Raw genomic sequence first — 21342 nt, 5'->3', positions numbered from 1 at the left:
AAAAAGGAGGTGCGACACTTATCTGTGAATTTTGCAGTGGATAAGTCACCGCATAACACCTTATGCGACCGCATAAGTGTTATGCGGTGGTTTCAACTTGAGCTTCTTATGGACACAATGTGGTGCACTTGTGCGATCGCATAACTGAAATGCAGTCCACAAAGTGCACGTCCTCGCCGCATTTCTACCATCAATATTTTCCAAACAAAATGCCCAGGTTTGCGACCACTATGTGGTCCGCATAGTTAAAATGCGACCGCATATGTGTAGTAGACTGCCCATGGTGACTTTTCTTCCCTTTTACACGTAATTTTACCCTGTGTTATGATCTTTTGAATCACCTGCACTCAAACACATACTTTAAATTGCTCAATTAAATCTATTTAACAAAAGTTAAAATTTAAAGGACAAAAAGGATATTACCACACATGGGTTGCCTCCTATGAAGCGCTTGATTTAACGTCGCGGCAGGACGAAGTTGGCCTTTATTTGGGTTCACTCATTGGTCGTGCGTGGACCATCTTTGAGAGCCAACTGTTCCACCAAGTGTTTTTCTCCATCTGTGCCCAAGTAGTGCTTGACTCGCTAGCCATTTACTTTGAAGATTCGGAGCCCATCCTCCGATTCTAATTCCACAGCTCCAAAAGGGGAGACATCTACCACCTTGAACAGATCGGACCATTTTGATTTGAGCTTGCCCGAAAATAATTTGAGCCTTGAGTTGAAGAGCAAAACCAAGTCACCCGACTTGAACTCCCTTTTCAAGATCTTTTTGTCGTGAATGAACTTCATCCTTTCTTTGTACACAGCTGCACTTTCATATGCATGGAAACGGAATTCCTCCATTTCATTGAGTTGTGTTAACCTCAAATTTGCAGCTTCAGCCCAGTCCAAGTTTAACCTTTTTAAAGCCCACATGGCTTTGTGCTCCAGTTATACGGGTAGATGACAAGCCTTGTCGAAGACTAACCGATATGGAGAAATGCCAATAGGGGTTTTGTACGCCGTGCGGTATGCCCACAACGCATCTAGCTTCCTTGACCAGTCGGTCCTATTTGCATTAACAGTCTTTGCTAGAATATTCTTTATCTCCCAGTTGGAAACTTCAACTTAGCCACTTGATTGGGGATGATAAGGTGTGGCCACCTTGTGCTTGATGCCATATTTCTCTAGTAGCCCCGTGAAAACCTTGTTACAGAAGTGAGACCCACCATCACTAAGAATGGCTCTAGGAGTGCCAAATCGCGTGAATATGTTTTTCTTTAAGAATGTGGTCACACTCCTTGCCTCGTTGTTTGGTAAGGCAATTGTTGCAACCCATCTGGACACATAGTCCACAGCCACCAAGATATATTTCATACCATAAGAGCTCACAAAGGGGCCCATAAAATCAATTCCCCACACATCAAAGATCTCTATCTCCATCACAAAGTGCATTGGCATTTCATGACTCTTGGAGATTGATCCTTAACTTTGACATTGGTCACAAGCCTTGACCATTTGATTGGCATCATGATAAATCGACGGCCAATAATAACCACATTCAAGCACCTTTGCCGCCATTCGATTTCCCCCATGGTGACCCCCGACCGGTGAGTCGTGGCATGCCTTTAGAATTGACATAATCTCCTCTTCTAGAACACACCTTCTGATGATGTTATCAGAACAAACACGGAACAAGAATGGTTCTTCCCAATAGTACTGCCGACAATCTCTCGAAAACTTCTTCTTCTGATAAGCTTCCAATCCATCTGGAATAAGGTCGCTAACCAAGTAGTTGGCAATATCGGCGTACCAAGGAGCAAAAGTGTTAGATAATGCCAATATGTGTTCATCCGGGAAAGCATCGTTGATTCCAAGATCTTCCTTTGGTCTCCCTGCCTCTTCAAGCCTTGATAAATGATTCACCACTTGATTTTCCGTCCCTTTTCTATCTTTGACTTCGAAGTCAAATTCTTGCAACAACAGAACCCACCGAATCAAGCTAGGATTTGCATCCTTCTTTTCCATAAGATAGCGAAGAGCAGCATGGTCTGGGTACACTATCACCTTGGATCCTAACAAATATGCCCGGAACTTCTCAAAGGCATAGACAATGGCAAGAAGTTCTTGCTCAGTCACCGTATAGTTCATTTGCGTGCCACTGAGTGTCTTGCTTGCATAATAGACTGGGTGGAGAACCTTGTTATGTCGTTGGCCAAGCACTACCCAATAGCTATACCATTGGCGTCACACATGAGTTTTAATGGAAGAGACCAATCCGGTGGGACAATAATAGATGTCGTGGTGAGCTTTTGTTTCAATTCCTCAAAGGCTTTGAGGCACTTCTCGTCAAACACAAATTTTGCATCTTTCTCAAGGAGTTTGCATATAGGATTTGCAATTTTGGAAAAATCCTTAATGAAATGCCTATAGAATCCGTCATGCCCCAAGAAACTTCGGACACCTATAATTGAAATAAGTGGAGGAAGCTTGGAAATGATCTCGATCTTTGCCCGGTCAACCTCTATGTCATGTTTTGAAATTTTATGACCCAAGACAATACCTTTATCCACCATGAAGTGGCATTTCTCCCAGTTAAGCACAAGGTTGGTCTCCTCACATCTCTTGAGCACTTGTCTAAGATTGTTAAGACAATGCTCAAAAGACTCACCTACCACTGAGAAGTCGTCCATGAAAACCTCTAGAAAATACTCTACCATGTCTGAGAAGATGTACATCATGCATCTTTGAAAACTAGCCGGAGCGTTGTACTAACCAAACAACATCCGAATAAAGGCAAAAGTTCCATAAGGGCAAGTGAATGTTGTCTTCTCTTGGTCCTCCAATGCTATGTTGATTTGGTTGTAACCGGAATATCCATCAAGAAAGCAATAGAATGACCTTCCTGCTAGCCGATCAAGCATTTGATCAATAAAAGGCATAGAGAAATGATCTTTGCACGTGGCACTGTTGAGCTTCCGATAATCCATACACACCGTCCATCCATTCACCGTTCTTGTTGGTATGAGCTCAATTTTATCATTTTCAATCACGGTCATGCCTCCCTTTTGTGGCACACATTGCACCGGGCTCACCCAAGAACTATCGGCAATGGGGTAGACTATCTCGGCATCCAACCACTTGATTATTTCTTTCTTTACCACCTCCTGCATGGTCGAGTTCAATCGTCGTTGATGCTCCACACTTGGTTTAGTCTCATTCTCCAATTGGATCTTGTGTTCGCAAATTCCAGCGGGAATCCCTCCGATGTCCGCAATTGTCCACCCAATAGCTTGCTTATGTTCCTTCAAGACATCTAACAGTTGTTCTACCTACACATCATTCAACAAAGAAGAAATGATTACCAGTAGAGTATCATTTGAGCCAAGAAATTTATACCTCAAGTGTGGTTGAAGTGGTTTGAGTTCTAGTTGTGGTGGCTCAATATAGAAGGCTTTGCGGGAGGAGTGGCTCTATTCTCCAAGTCGAGAGAGAGCTTCTTCGGAGCATAAGTGTAGGACCTAAGCCCCTCCAATGCATTGACTGATTCCATATATCCCTCTATATCTTCACCATTGAAGTTTACCAAAATAGCCACCAATGCCACACCGAGGCATTGTTCTTCCATCTTCATTTCAACTGCGTCTTCCACTTCATCAACAACATCAATCACCGAGATGCTTTAATATTCATGTGGTAGTTTCATACCCTTGCTTTCTTGGAATGTAACCTCTTCATCATTCATACAGAATTTGATCTCATTCCGTTCCGAATCCATTAGTGCTCTTCCTGTGGCAAGGAATGGTCTCCCAAGATGATAGGGATTTCTTTGTCAACTGCACAATCAAGGATTATGAAATCGGCGGGTAATGAAACTGTCCCACTTTTACAAGCACATCAACAATAATTCCCACCAGTCTCTTTATGGAACGATCAGCCATTTTCAATCTCATATTTATGGGCCTTGGCATACCTAACCCTGCTTGCTTGTAAATGGCAAGAGGTATTAAGTTGATGCTAGTCCCATTATCATAATGGGCTCTTGCAAAATCATGTGCCCCAATAGTACATGGAATGGTGAAAGCTCTCGAGTCTTCTTTCTTTTGAACAGTGGATGTTGTAATGATGGAACTAACCCGGTGAGTCATATTCACCACTTTATTCTTGGTGGTTCTATTCTTGGTGATCAAGTCTTTCAAATATTTAGCAAAACCCGACATCTCTTGAAATGCTTTCACAAATGGAATATTCACCGATAACTGCTTGAGAATGTCATAGAACTTTTCGAGTTTGCTATCATCAACCTTCCTAGCAAGTTTTTGAGGGAATGAAGGAGGAGGTTTAGGAATAGGTGTTAGAGTTTTTGGTGTCTCTTTTACCTTTTCCTTTACCTCTTCCCGATTTACTTCTTCACTTTCAACTATTCTGTAACCTTTTCAACTTCAACAACACTTGGCTCTTCAACCTCAACCTCTCGGACTCTTCTACTTCAACCACTTGTTCACTCTCTCCTTGTAGTACCTTCCCACTCTGAGTAGTAATTGCCATGATATGAGAAGTTGGGCCACTCCCACTACTCTTTGGGTTCGCAATTGTGTCACTAGGAAGTATTCCCTTTTGCTTTGGATTTTGTTCCCTAGAGAGATCTCTCATTTGCATCTCCAATTTTTGAATAGATGCAGTATGAGAGCCAACAAGCTCGGTCATATTCCTCATAGAAGTGTCAGACTTCTCTTGATTTTGCAATACCCGTTCAAGTATGCTTTCCAACTTGGAATCATTTGAGGAACCTTGATTTGAATATTAACCCTTTGGAGGAACATAAGGGTTTGAACTCTGATTTGAGAAGTTGTTGTTGTTATTCCAATTTCCTTGATTTGAGCCACCTTGGTCATTTCGCCATTGTTGGTTGCCTTGCCCTTGCAGGTTAGGCCTACATTGATTTTGTTGTCCTTGACCTTGGTATTGTTGCCTTTGATAGCCTCTTTGAGAGTTGTTGACATAGTTGGCTTCCTCATAATCTTCACTTGATGATGGTTACACATCTTCCACCACATTTACCTTCTTCGTTTGGCTTTCAGTGAACAGTTTTGTCAACACATTGACATTGGTGGCAAGCCCTGCAATTACTTGATCTCTTTCTTGATTCTCCTTAATCATGGTGGTCAAAGAGGGAGAACCATATGCAATTCCACCTGTGGTGTCCTCTGAGTTCCAAGCTTGATTATGTTGTGCCATTTTGTCAAGGATTTGTGTGACCCTTGCAAATGTTTTCTCCATAAAAGATCCATCAGCTGCATTCTTGGCTATAGATTGGTTCATAGGATCTAACCCCATGTAGAATTTCTCCAACAAGATAGAATCTGGAAAACTATGATTGGGAGACCTAACCATATAACTTGAATCGATCTCATGCCTTATGTAGATGTTCTCCCGGTACTTGCTTGAAAAAGAAAATTTTATCCCGGAGCTCAGATTTCTTACTTTGCGGGAACCATTTAGCTAAGAATGCTCGGACAAGTTCAAGCCAAGAATGAATGGAATTTGGTAGCATATTTTGAAGCCATTTCCTTGCGTCCCCAACTAGTGAGTACTTGAACACTCTCAACCTTAGGGCATCATCTGAGACGTTGTTATGCTTATGCATCGCACACACACCCAAGAAGTTTCTAAGATGTTGTGTCGGATCATCATCAGTGAAATTCCTGAAAAACCCCTCCGCTTTGAGCATTAGGATTAAATCATGTTCCATTTTGAAAGTTGCAGCACCAACAACCGGAGGTACAATAGCATTTGTATCCTCAATGTACTCACCTATGTCCGCAAAAGGATTTTCTTCCATTTCTTCCTCATATTCGGCCATGTCTTCCTATCAACACCAAGCAAAACAAGCAAAGTGTGATGGAATAGAATAAGACGTAAAGCAAAGCACACACTAATTAGTAATTTCAAAACCGTATTGCCCGGCAACGACGCCAAAATTTGATACGCTCAAATTACACTTTAATTAAATAGTGTAAGGAGGTCGGTGTCAGATATAATAACCCAACAAGGTTGGGGTCGAATCCCATAGGGAATAGGCATGAAAAGGTTAGTCGAGTAGTGTGCTACTTGACTTAGGTCATAATTCTATTCTGTTAATCGTAACAAGAGTATGATATGATTGTGATTTGAAGAGATAACTAATTGTAACATTGAGAATGTAAATAATTTGACTAAGGAAACCAAGGTTGTGTCCCCTTCAATGAAATGTAGAGCTATCGGTGTTAATATAATATATTTCTAATGGAAGGTTCTTTAGATATGCAAATGATTTCTAAATGACTACCCAATATTTTTCAATAGTTGGGTAGTATTTCCTCTTTATGATTTTTTCAAATATAAAAGAGTTGCAATTAAGAGCAATCAATTTATGCTAAAATAAAACCCACTTATTCCTAAGCGATTCTATTAAACAAGGTTTAAAGCCTTGAGTCTTTGATATTTACTTCTACCAAACTCTAACTCACTTTTCCAAGTAAAGAAAGAGTTTAATGACTCTTGTTAATATTTGCAACCACCAACAATAACTGAAGAATGAGAAATAAATATATATTAACCAACCATTATATATATATTCAATGTTAAATACTCATTAACATAACACCCATTTAGGGTCCACAACCTTAGTATTTAAAGTTAGCTGCTCATGCTAAAATACAAAAAGATGAAAATATTAAATGTCATAAAGCTTACAAAGTGCAAGATTCTTCACTCCTAAAGCTTCCAAAAGAGAGGAATATTCAAAGGATGGAACATAGCTCAAAAACCAGACAAGATACCCCCACAAAACCCTAATAAATCCATTTATAGTGGGCTAAAACTCGGGGACCAATTTCGGACAAAAATGCCCCTCCAAGTTGATTATGCGACCGCATATCTGTCGCATAACAGACATGCGGTCCGCATTCTCGTCAAAGCTATTGTATCTTCGAATCCTAGTTTCCAGGTAGTCGTCGCATCTTGGTTATGCGGTCCGCATTGTTGATTTGCGACTGCATAATGTCACTATATTTCCAGCTTCAGCAACTTCTACAGCGAGTTTGTGATCCATTATGTGGCCCGCAAACCTGTTATGCAATCGCATAATGGACCGCATTTCTTGCGCTTGAATTTGGCCAACAGACTGTTTGGCTTTGCAGTTCCTCTAAGCAATATGTGGTCCCCATGTTGGATTTGTGGTCCGCATTCTCACATCTGCGACCGCATTTTGCCCTTTTCTTGTCCTTTTGCAGCTTTTTGATTTCATTTCCATGTTCTTGGGTCCTTAAACCTCATACACTGCAAAACATTAAAATTACATAAATATAAAAGATAATTGCATTTAAAACAAGCTAAAATCTAAGCAATTTGTGTTAAATGTGTTGAAATCTCCGGAACATCAAGTTGCTCCTCCTCCAATCTATGCAACACAAATCTCAAATGCTCTGCATGCTCCTTCTGACTATGTGAGTATATCAGAATATCATCAATGAAGACTATGACAAACGAGTCGAGATAAGGTCGAAACACGTTGTTCATCAAATGCATGAACGTTGTTGGGGCATTGGTCAGCCCAAAAGACATCACCAAGAACTCATAATGACCATATCGGGTCCTGAAAGCTGTCTTAAGAATATCCGAGTCTCTGATCTTCAACTGGTGATAACCTGAACGGAGATCAATCTTGGAGAACACTCTCGCTCCCTGAAGCTGGTCAAACAAATCATTGATATGAGGCAAAGAATAGTTTTTCTTAATTGTTTCTTTGTTCAACTGCCTATAATCAATGCACATCCTCATAGTGCCATCCTTCTTCACAAATAGAATTGGCGCACCCCAAGGCGACACACTAGGCCGAATGAACCCCTTATCAAGGAGTTCCTGAAGCTACTCATTTAACTCCTTCAGCTCCGCTGGTGCCATACGATATAGCGAAATAGAAATGGGCTGATTGCCCAGCACCAAATCAATACCAAAATCAATATCCATGTCCGGTGGCATGCCCGACAGGTCTGCAAGAAACACGTCAGGAAAATCCCTCACAACAGGAACAGAATCAATACTAGGAGTCTCTGCACCGACATCCCTCACAAAGGCTAGATATGAAAGACAACCCTTCCCAACCATATGCTGGGCCTTCAAGAATGAAATTACCCTACTGGGAACATGATCAGTCGAACCTCGTCACTCAATCCATGGCACACACGGCATAGATAATATCATTGTCTTAGCATGACAATCCAAAATAGCACGACACAGAGATAGCCAATCCATGCCCAATATAACACCAAAGTCTATCATACATAACAACAATAGATCCACTCGGGTCTCCAGACCCCCAATAGTCACCACACATGACCGGTACACACGGTCTATAACAACAGTATCGCCCACCGAAGTAAATACACGAACCGATGAAACAAGAGACTCACGGGGCATATCCAAATAACGAGCAAAGTATGATGGCACATAAGAATAAGTGGAACTGGGATCAAATAATACAGAGGCATCTCTGCGACAGACTGAGACGATACCTATGATCACAACATCTGAAGCAATAGCATCGGGTCTAGTTGGAAGTGCATATAAATAGGCCTGACCGGCACCTAATCGACCTCCCCCTCTAGGGCGTCCCCTAGCTGACTGACCTCTACCCCTAGCTAGGTGGGTGGGTGGTGGTGAAGTAACTGGTGCTGAAGCCGATGGCCAACTCCTCTGCTGAGATGAACCCCCAAGACGATGAGGACACTACCTCCATATATGACCCATATCTCCACACTCATAGCAACTCTCGGGTGCTGGAGACAGGGACTGAAGGGAACTCCTAGCACCGAAATGACTAGCAGATGCACCTGGCATAGAAGAACCCTAAACTGATGGAGCACCGGACGAACTCTGAGCTGGAAGGGCACTAAGTGATGACTGGCCCTAATAAGAACTGTGAGAACCATGACCCGATGACGCCCCACGATAAACTGGGCAAGCTGGCTGAGCATGCCTGAATGGACGGCCTCTGCCGTGTTAAAACTGACCCCTCGAAGGAGCACCACCATAACTACCAGATCCTTGAGGCCTCTTGGCCTCCCTCTCATCTCTCTCCTGGCGACGAACTGACTCAATATCACGAGAAATGTCAACAACCTCCTCAAAAGTAGAACCAGACACCCTCTCCCTGGTCATAAGAATACGAAGCTGATATGTGAGGCCATCAACGAACCTTCTAATCCTCTCTATCTCTCTCTCTGTAGGAACCAACCAAACAGCATGGCGAGCTAACTCCTAGAACCTCATATCATACTACGTCACAGTCAAATCTCCCTGACGCAACCACTCGAACTGCTTGTGCAGCTCCTCTCTACGAGACTGTGGCACATAATTTTCCAAAAAGAGAACATAGAACTGCTGCCAGGTAAGTGGTGTTGCACTAACAGGCCTACACCTCTCATAAGCCTCCCACCAAGTGAAGGCAGCTCCAGAAAACTGAAAGGTAGTGAAAGCGACCCCGCTAGACGAAGAATCCTCTAACACTTGTCCAAGAAACCCTGGGCATCTACCAAACCTCTCCAACCTGCGTTGCTCGTCCTCTGGCATGGCAGGAGCTACCTAGTCCTGAGCAGCTACAACCGGCTGGGCTAGAGGTGCCCCGGTGTCTGAAGTCCCTGCACGACCTGCTTAGGTGTGCGAGCGATGGGAGTCTGAGTGCCTCCCCCAGCCTGAGAAGTAATTGCGGCTGTAATAACTGAGACCGCCTGAACTAGGCCAGTGCATACTGATACAATCTGAGCCAGGGCCTCCAGAAGACCTGGAATCACAATGGGCACAACTTGTGCCTGAGATAGTGCTGCTGGAGCATCCACAACTGGAACCTGATCGTGAACTGGGGCGGCTGGTGGATTTGTAGGTGCTACCCTAGCTACTATGTGGGCCACACCCCTACCCTTACCATGGCCTCGACCGCATCCCCGGCCTTTAGTGGCCACAGCTGGTAGTACTAGTGGTCGTCTATCCTGACCGATAGCACGTGCTCTCACCATCTGTGAGAGAATAGAATAACAAAAGTTTAGTACTCGGATCAATAGATTCGCATGACAAGAATTTCAAGAATATGAAGTTTCCTAAAGGTTCTACAGCCTCTCGAGGATAAATACAGACATCTCTGTACCGATCCGCAAGACTCTACTAAACCTGCTCATAACTTGTGAGACCTATGTAACCTAGGCTCTGATACCAACTTGTTACGACCCTACACCCAGACCCGGTCGTGATGACGCCTTTCTGAAGACGAGGCCAGCCGAAAAAACACCTAATTCATTTTAAACAATTATAATAACATAATTTAAGTCATTAATATGCTAATAATCCCAAAATAAAAGTGAACTAGTACAATTTGCGGAAAACAACACAGCCCGACATCGGGGTGTCACCAGTCATGAGCATCTAAACATGTGTCTAAGAGTTTGAAAGAGTTTATACAACCTATTAAAAAACTAGAAACAGAAAGTAAGATAGGAGGGAGCAACACTGGGCTTCGAACTCCGAGCAGCTACCTAGTGGACTCCGAATAGCCTGTTGGGAGCAATCAACCCTCATTGGCAAGACTCGAAGCTCCTGAATCTGCACACAGGATGCAGGGAGTAAAGTGAGTACTCAAACTCAGTGAGTAATAAAAATAAATGAAGACTAAGCGATAAGAAATCATGTAAAACACAATAACATGCTAAAAGAGGGAGTGTAAACACTAATACAATGCAATAAAACAGTGAAATCTTATAAAACACCTTAGTTCAGTATAAGCTTCTTTAAAACACCTTTATAATAGTTAAACAAGTAAATGAAAAGAAGCGAGAAAATATAAACACATAAAATCATCCCCTCGAGCAATAACATGGAACAACACCAGCACCTCGGGCTATATCATATATCACACTGGGTACCTGTGCTCACTGGGGTGTACAGACTCCAAGAGGGGCCCTTTACGGCCCAAGTGTAATATCAAGTCATCTCGTGGCATAATACATGCTCTATGCCTCATATCAAGCCACCTTGTGGCGTACAACTCAGGCCCTCGGCCTCATAATCATCATCAGTACAACACTGTTGCGGCGTGCAGCCCGATCCCATAATAATCCTCACTACACAGGCCCTCGGCCCTACTCAGTCAGAAATCTCTAAAAGCCACTCTGGCACAGTAAAACATGATACTCAGCTCAAAATATCATTTAAGATGTCAAAACAAAGTAAACATGGTTGAGTTATGAAAACAATGGAATATAGCATGACTAAGTACAAGTATAAAGTCAAAATAGTGAGAAAAGGTAGTAAAAATCCCCTAAGGGTCCAAAACAGTTGGCACGAGGCCCAAATATGGCATTCAGCCCAAAACATGATGATAGCAAACAGTTTTCAATCAAATACACGGTAAAACAGTCATACGGGATGGACTAAGTCACAATCCCCAACGGTGCATAACCCCACGCTCGTCATCAAACATGTGCGTCACCTCAAAATAGCACAACGATGTGAAATCTGGGGTTTTATACCTTCAAGACAACATTTATAATCATTACTCACCTCTATCCGGTCCAAACTCTAGCCCGTGATGCCTTTGCTTCTCGAATCAGCCTCTGGATGCTCCAAATCTTACCGAAATTAGTACATAACCATCAAAAATGTTCTAAGGGAATAAAGCCCAATCGAAAGTAATCAAAATACCACGCAAATCCTGAAATTAACCAAAACCCGACCCCTGGGCCCACGTCTCAGAATTTGATAAAATTTATATCAGTCAACTCCTTATCTCCCCACGAGTTCATTCATATCAAAAGTCCCAAAATCCAGTCACAAATGGTCTCTCAAATCCTCAAGTCAAGGTCTCTAATACCAAGCCCTAATTCTCAAATTTGTAACCCTTAATTTTCATTAATTTCAAGCTAAATCAGTAAAATAATGCCATAGGATCGATTATTAGGTTCAAAAATCTTACCTCCAAACGTTATCCCTTGAATCCCTCTTCAAAATCTCCTAAAAAGCTCCAAAGTCATCTTAGAAATGGTGGAATAACCAAAAATTCGCGAAGGAAATCTTTTATACCTTCTGGCCCAGGGTTTTCACACCTGCGGCCCATTTTCCGCTTCTGCAGTCCCGCTTATAAGGCCTAGCCCACCGCATCTGCGGTTTTCAGTTAAAGTCCAAGTCACGCATATGCGATGCAAATCCCACACTTGTGATATCGCATGTGCGCTTCCTTAACCGCTACTGCGGTTCCAGCTGATGCCCTCTTTGGCTGCTTCTGCGGCTAGCTTTCGCATCTGCGGGGGTCGCGTCTGCGGCCTTCCAACCGCAGATGCGGTTATGACAGTAGTCCTAAAACTTCAGCTGCACACTCCCAACTCCTAACTTTCCGACAACCATCCGAAAATACTCCAAGGACCCCGGGACCTCAACCAAAAGCACAAGCAAGTAATATACCACTATCCAAACATATATCAATCTTCAAAACACCTCAAACAACATCAAATCCACCAAATCACATCGAATTCAAGCCTAATGTTCCAAAATCTTCTGAATTCCGCTTTTGATCAAAACGTTTATCAAACCTGTAACACTCCTCAAATTTATAAAAGTTTCAAGATATGCTAATTATAGAACTGAATTATTATTATTACTATTATTTTATCTTGCCTATAGTGAAATATATATATATATATATATATATATATATATATATATATATATATATATATATATATATATATATATATATATATATATATATATGTGTGTGTGTGTGTGTGTGTATAAATACACTTAAATAATTGGATATACAATTAGGGAAATATTAATAATTTTAATATCAGTAATATTTAAAAGTGGGTATCATTAATTATTAGTTAAGGCAAAACAAAACAAAAAGACAAAAATAATAAAACATAAAAAAAAAAGGCTTAAAGCCTTGGAAAGGGTAAGAAACGTGTGTCATTCAAAAAGCAAAGGCTTAAAGCCTTAATGCAATACAGAACTAATGTTCTGTTTATTCACGCCAGGCATAGAAAACGTTTAAAGCCTTACGAACTGAGGCAGCCAGGAATTGCTCAGGCACGGAAAAATTCTAGGGTTCATTATAACTCACTTATTCTTGAACTCAGGTATATAAAATTTCATATTGTCAATCATCCTAAAGTAGTAACAGGTAAGAAATGATTAGTTAATTCCCTTCTTCCTCTATATCAACAGTAAATTCCATGTTTAGATATGAAACTTTAAAATTGATTAAAATGCACTGGTTGTTATAGAATCGATTGTTTGACGGGTATAAATTGGACTAGGGTCTACGTATTGGCTCAAGGAGTTTTGAGGTGAGTTGATATAACCCTTTACTAAAGTAGTTTAACTCACAAATGCACGCACACAAGGTGTTTGATGAAGTGCATAAAATAGTTAATATATACTTAATTAGAGTAGTAAGTGCCTATTAGCTTAGAATTATTTTCTAGCTAAAGTTTAGATGATTATTTAGATTTATGTGCATAAATTTCAGATTTTTATGTTATTCTTATATGCCATCTTCATGTTTAAAATTCATGAAGGATCAAGAATCTTTATAAATACTTTTGAATGTTTATTCCATTCTTATGTCATGCCTTACATTTAAGGATACCAATGTGAGTATGTATAAAAGATTTAGACTTGCGAAGTCACAAGAAGAAGTTTTAGAAAGAAAAGATTTTTGGGAGTATCTTTTATTCTGAGAAGGGGTCATCGTCCAGGCCTAGGGTCCTGACCAAGGCGTTGACTTCCTGAAACTACTTGTGCCAAAGTTGGGAGCACACGAGCCGAGGGTCTCGTTGCTAAGAATTTACTTAGCCATGCTAAGGTATGAGAGATGAGCGCTGAGAACCATGAAGCGAGTGACACCTCGTGGATTGGGCCTATTCGATCAGGTTGGGATCGAACCCGTGCCGATCACATGGTGACTGAAACAGAATTAAGTTAGAATAGTTTAAATTCCCAAAGTATAAAGTGAAGTATATTTTTTTAAGAAAGAAAAAGAAAAGAATTTCTTTTAGAATATTCAAAAACTGCTGTTTTGCGATTATTTAGAATTATTCTTATAAGTTTTATGTTTTACATGCATTTAGAACCTTTGCTCATAATGTATATGTTATTAAAGTTTCGCCCCCTGTTGTTGAGACTCACTGAGTACAATGGATGGTACTGACGTTCTCTTTTAGGAACCTACGTTGGTCTTCGTCACAACGTAGGAACCGGATTTGCAGGTGAGCAGGCTACGAGTTAGGACTTCCTTCTCTTCCAGTGCTATTGGTGAGCTCCGCTTTGTTCGTGGAGTATTCCTTAGAGTCATCTTTATTTAGTTATTTCTTTGTTACTTAGAGAACTGGCCAGGAAATCTCATGTCCTGAGCAGTGCGTCAGTTTATTAGTAGAGGATTCATAGACATAGTCAACGTGTTAAGATTCAGATGTTTTTTTATAATAACTTAGCATAAATTTAGTAGTTATTACGAATAAAGTTTTGGAGTTAATTTATTTAAATATTTACATTAATCAAAAGTATTTGGTTGGAGTATTGCCTTGTTGCATATAAAGTTTGGAGTTATAATAGATTTGATAAGCAGAGATGGCTCGCTCGGTCATGTTTAGTGATCGAGTGTCGGTCCCGGCTTGTTCAGAAAATGGGTCGTGACAAACTTGGTATCAGAACCTCAGGTTTATGGAGTCCTAAGGGTCTATGAAGCCGTGTTAGTAGAGTCTTGTTTATGTGTATGAAGCGCGCCATACTTATAAACAGGAGGCTACAAGCATTTAGGAAAAGTTTCCAAAACTCGTAGAATAGTCTTGATGGAATATAACTATTGTATAGGAATATAACTATTGTTTAGGAATATAACTTAGAGAGGTTTTTTATATGTTATTCTCACGTTCTATCAATGCGTAGAAGTTAGTAACATCAGTTATGCTAGGATGGATAAGATCACTTCACCTTTAACCACATGTTTTGGACTCGAGCTATGAGTATGAAAAAAATCCGATTAGGGAACGCTTCCCGCTTAAATAGACATTAACGCGACGCAAAATCGAATATAATTGGACTCCAATACGAATATTGGACATCGATGTTTAATAGGGCATTATTAGTCCATTGGTAACTTCCAAAATCAAATCTATACTATATTAAAAGCACGAAGGCCTTTAGCGAAATATCGTTCGCCTTTTTTACCCTTTAACAATAGATTTTATATTGGATAAAATTGTAATTTAATTATTTTTCTAATATTTAGAATTTGAAGTCAAGTAAATTTAGGTTATTGAATATTTCCTTATTTAAACTACCACGTAGGAAGTTAAAATCAAATAAGATTTTATAATCTTATATAAATCCTTACTTATTGCAATGTTATAATGCAATATAATTTTGACAAAACGTATTCTATATCATGTGAGTCTGATTGCGCAAAGCATGCGTATTCTATAATTATTTTTCTCAACGTTTGAAACTACTTCAAGTTAATTTTCCCTGTTGGAAAGATCATTAGATCATTCTAAAGCGCTGTTTAGTTGGCATTAACTCGTCATGTTTGCTTGAATCTAGAAAACAAAAGTGGACTTACTTATACTCTTTAAAAGATAAAATATTTCTTTCAAATTATAGTCCATATTGAATAAGATAGTTTTTTATCAAATCCGAAATATTTCTTTACTAGATATTAAGCACATCTTGATTGCACAAATTTGTCATTTATTTATTTTTCCTAATATTTAAAATTTTAAAATTAATTAAACTTTTAAATCTTTCCTTCTTTAAAATCAATTTTTCTTTTTACCTTATATAAATTCTTTCCTTACCCGAATTAGGTAACAAAATCATAATTTCCCATATTTTTATTCCTAATATTTATGATTATTAAATCAATTAAAATGTATTTATTAAATACTTCCTAATTTATCAAATTAAAAATAATAAGATTACTATTATTGTGAAGAAGGATATGATAGCAAGAAAATTCAAAAAGCTCCTAAAATTTCTAGGCCAAGTGAACAAAGATGTTCAAAAAGTTCTAAGCAAACAAGACAATATCGTGTGTTTTTTTCCTTTCTATTTTACCTAAAATAAAAATATTATTTAAAAATTAAAAAATTAAAATTTGGTTTTTATGAAAATAAACAAGACGTTCCCATTAGATTTTATATAGGGGATGTCAATGATTCTATGAAACTCAACTGAAAACCAAATTAACAGGACCTTTCCAACCGATTATTAGGTTTTTCTTGATAAAGTTATAGGTCCGATAAAAATCTATGACCGCAACGAATATTTAGGGTAATTTTTTTATTTTTTAAATAAAATAAAAAATACCTGATCGAACTGAATAAATTTATATTTATATATATATATATATATATATATATATATATATATATATATATATATATATATTATACTAAGTTTAAAAATAATAAAGCATTAATATAACGTTAATAGAATTGCAATTAATTTTTTTCTAATATTTTTAATTTGGAATTTATTACACAATTTATAATGGAATGTTATTAGAAACAACAAAAAAAATCTTGACTGAATAAACCTCAAAATAAAGAGACATATACGCATTTAGATCAAAAGAGAAAAGATGGTGGTAAATAAAAAATTTACTTAGCAATTTTTCCCCCTTACAGTTGATATTATTCTTCTCCTTTTATATCAAATTAAAATAATAATAATAATAATAATAATAATAATAATAATAATAATAATAATAATAATAATAATAATAATGTAGGTAGCATAAAAGGAAAAATAAAATGTTGAAAGTCCTGAATTGTGATTTCGCCAGGAAGGTTTAACAAAGAAATTTTTAAGTACTTAGGTGATATTTCTATTAGCTAAAAGCCTGCAAATCGGTTCATTGAAAATGTGGCATTCGTTCTTTACCAAGTTAGCAAAATAGGATCAATATTATCTTCATAAGGAATTTAAACTATTTTTCTTAAGTACTTATTTTATAACTCAAAATATATTTAAAAATAATATTAAGTAAATTTTTAAATTTGCGCTCATTGATTTGGAGTATGAATGTATTCTAAATGAATTGTCATTATTTTATTGTATCTTTGAAATATATAAGTCCTCATAAATCATAATAAGACATTTGAAAACTTCTACATGATAAGATTTTTTCATTTATTGAGCTAGCTAAATGGGATGGCATTAATCATTTCAGGAATTTTTCTTTAATTTTTATTTTATAATTATGTATAATTCAAACACATTATCTCCAGGTGCGCGTTTTGTGTGTGTACTCATATCAATAAACACCTAATTTACAAAGTATATAAATTTATTGTATTCATAAGAACTTATGATTTTTCTTAATTTTCATTTATTAACTCAAGCTAATTTCCAATAAAATATTACTCTTTGAGATAGGGTACACGCGCAATGCGCGTATCTTAAGATTAGTTATACTATAATAGCAAAATTAGACTAGTTGCGATTGTTTTCAAATAAAATTATTTACTAGTGTTGGCTCAATATTATTAGTAAAAATTGGCGTTTCTATATTTTACTACTACTGTATTTTAAATGAAAGTATATAAAGATAAAACTTATTTTCAATTGTACCAAAAAAACAACTTATTTTCAAATATATGGACATTTTTTATAAATAAAGTTGTAACAAATATTGAAATCTTTAAAGAAGAAGAATTGCTTGGTAAAATTTCTATATTCATAGCAATTGGACCAATTCCTGTTCCTCAACCCCCTATACTAAGCCCAGCCCACGAGCCTCTCTCTGAAACCCTACTTATTATCGCCGCCTTGAATTTTCTGTCAGATTTATTTTTATTGGAAAAAGACATTTCTTTTACGCCAACAATAAATCTGACTTTTATTTTTTCCATATTTACAAGGTGTACTAGTAGTCGTACCCGCACAATGCGCGGTCAATATTTAAAAAATATTAATTAAATTAAATTAGGATCAGGCTTGTTTGATCCTATTAGATCGTATTACTTTAATAAAATTCAATTGTCATCTTGTTTGTCAATACGATATACTCAATAATGAAATCTCTATTAAATCAAACGTACTTATATAGTCAGTGAATAACTTTTTTGTTCTATTTTTCTTTATTATATTAAGCAATATTTAGTATTCGTTTTCTTTTTGTAATATATGAGAAGATATATAATTTATTACTATTGAATTTTTTTTATTTTAAATTTTATTCTGTTGTTCTTAATAATATTATCTAAATTTTAGTGAATAAAATCTATGTTAAACTAACGGGACTTATACATGCAGCGCATCGAATAACGTTTTTGTTATGTATTTTTCTTTATTATATCTTTCAATATTTAATACTATTACTTTGTTAATAGAAAGTTTCATTAGCATATTACGTTATTTAATATTTTTCTCTGAAGTTTTTTTTATTACTTTATTTTTATTTTTTTATTTTTAAATAATTTTAAAACTCCAACTTAAAACTACTCCCCAATTTGAATTAGTAATTTATTATTTTTTCAATTTTGTTTTTTATATTAAAATTATATTAAAACTCCAACTTGAACTACTCCCCAATTTGAATGGGTAGTTTTTTTTTCCTCTTTTTTCGTTTTTATAGCTTTTTTATTTTAAAATAATTTAAAAACTCCAACTCGAAACTACTCCCACCCAATTTGAACAGGTAGTTACTTTTTTATATATTTTTATTTTTATTTTCTAATTATAGTTAATTATAAGATATTTATTTTTATTTTAAAACTATTTTAAAACTCCAACTTGAAACTACTCCCCGATTTGAATGGGTAGTTTTTCTTCTCTCTTTTTTTTTTACTATTGAATTTTTTTTTTTTGCTTTTTTATTTTAAAATAATTTAAAAACTCCAACTTGAAACTACTCCCACCCAATTTGAATGGGTAGTTTTTTTTTATATTTATATTTTCGTTTTTTATATAGTTAATTATAAGATATCTATATTTATTAATTCAAATAAAGTAATCAATTAATATATATATATATATATATATATATATATATATATATATATATATATATATATATATATATATATACATATATATGGTAGTTTTATATTTTTTTTTATTATTTTCGTTTTTTATATATATTTAAATTCAAAAAGAATAACCAATAATTAATTATTAACTAAATAATAAATTTAGTAACTAATTATGTCATGTGGCTTTTTTTTAGGCTGCCACTTGGCTTAACGAAAGAGATTTTTTCACTCCTTTTAGTAATATATAGATTCTGTTGTTCTTAATAATATTATCTAAATTTTAGTAAATAAAAACTTTGTTAAACTAACGGGACTTATACAGGCAGCACATCGAATAACTTTTTTGTTATGTATTTTTCTTTATTATATTTTCAAATATTTAATGCTACTACATTGTTAATAGAAAGTTTCATTAGCATGTTACGTTATTTAATATTTTTCTCTGAAGTTTTTTTTTTTTATTTATTTTTGTTTTTTTATTTTCAAATAATTTTAAAACTCCAACTTAAAACTACTCCCCAATTTGAATTGATAATTTATTATTTTTTTATTTCGTTTTTTATTTTAAATCTCACATTTGAAACTACTCCCGATTTGGATAGGTAGTTTGTCTTCTCTTTTTTTCGTTTTTTATAGCTTTTTTTTTTGCTTTTAAAAAATAATAATTTAAAAGCTCCAACTTGAAAATACTCCCACCCAATTTGAATGGGTAGTTATTTTTTTATATATTTATATTTTCGTTTTTATATTATAGTTAATTATAATATATCTATATTTATTAATTTAAATAAAGTAACCAATATATATATATATATATACACACACACACACACACACACACACACACACATATATATATATATGGTAGTTTTGTATTTTTTTTTTATTTTGGTGTTTTATATATATTTAAATTCAAAAATAATAACCAATAACTAATTATTAATTAAAAATAACTACCAATTTGAATGGGTAGTTATTTTCTTATATATTTATATTTTCGTTTTTTATTATAGTTAATTATAAGATATCTATTTTTATTTTAAAATTATTTTAAAACTCCAACTTGAAACTATTCCCCGATTTGAATGGGTAGTTTTTCTTCTGTTTTTTTTTCGTTTTTTATAGGTTTTTTTTTTATTTTAAAATAATTTAAAAACTCCAACTTTAAACTAATCCCACCCAATTTGAATGAGTAGTTATTTTTACATATATTTATATTTTGATTTTTTTATTATAGTTAATTATAAGATATCTATATTTATTAATTAAATTAAAGTAACCAATATATATATATATGGTAGTTTTGTATTTTTTAATTTTCGTTTTTTATATATATTTAAATTCAAAAATAATAACCAATAACTAATTATTAATTAAAAATAACTACCAATTTGAATGGGTAGTTATTTTCTTATATATTTATATTTTCGTTTTTTTATTATAGTTAATTATAAGATATCTTTTTTTATTTTAAAACTCCAACTTGAAACTATTCCCCGATTTGAATGGGTAGTTTTTCTTCTGTTTTTTTTTCCGGTTTTTATAGCTTTTTTTTTTTTTGCTTTTTGATTTTAAAATAATTTAAAAATTCCAACTTGAAACTACTCCCACCCAATTTGAATGGGTAGTTATTTTTTTATATATATTTTTTTGTATTTTTTTTATTATAGTTAATTATTAATATAGATATAGATAAGAAATCTATATTTATTAATTAAATTAAAGTAACCAATTAATATATATATAACCAATTATATATATATATATACATATATATGGTAGTTTTTTTAATTATTTTCATTTTTTAGATATATTTAAATTAAAAAGAATAATCAATAACTAATTTAATAACATGTGTCATTCTATTGTTCTGCTATTTGGCTTCATGAGGTGCTTTTGTCTTCTGCTTTTAATTATAGATAGATAGATTATATTTTGATTTTTTTATTATAGTTAATTATAAGATATCTATATTTATTAATTCAATTAAAGTAACCAATATATATATATGGTAGTTTTGTATTTTTTAATTTTCGTTTTTTATATATATTTAAATTCAAAAATAATAACCAATAACTAATTAATAATTAAAAATAACTACCAATTTGAATGGGTAGTTATTTTCTTATATATTTATATTTTCGTTTTTTATTATAGTTAATTATAAAATATCTTTTTTTATTTTAATTATTTTAAAACTCCAACTTGAAACTGTTCCCCGATTTGAATGGGTAGTTTTTCTTCTGTTTTTTTCCGTTTTTTATAGCTTTATTTTTTTTTGCTTTTTGATTTTAAT

The 21342-nt window shown here is 35.2% G+C and overlaps 1 protein-coding gene across 1 annotated transcript; it reads right to left on the bottom strand.

The window, feature by feature from the left end:
* Positions 1–1467: 1467 nt before the first annotated feature.
* LOC142164975 (uncharacterized) lies at positions 1468–2133 on the bottom strand. Its single transcript, XM_075223637.1, has one exon. The coding sequence runs from the start codon at positions 2131–2133 to the stop codon at positions 1468–1470; it is 666 nt and encodes a 221-aa protein (XP_075079738.1).
* Positions 2134–21342: the final 19209 nt, after the last annotated feature.

This window comes from Nicotiana tabacum, chromosome 10, assembly GCF_000715075.1.
Source record: "Nicotiana tabacum cultivar K326 chromosome 10, ASM71507v2, whole genome shotgun sequence".
Taxonomy (NCBI): Eukaryota; Viridiplantae; Streptophyta; class Magnoliopsida; order Solanales; family Solanaceae; genus Nicotiana; species Nicotiana tabacum.
The sequence above is the reverse complement of the archived record's forward strand: the minus strand, read 5'-3'. Positions and strand labels throughout refer to the sequence as shown.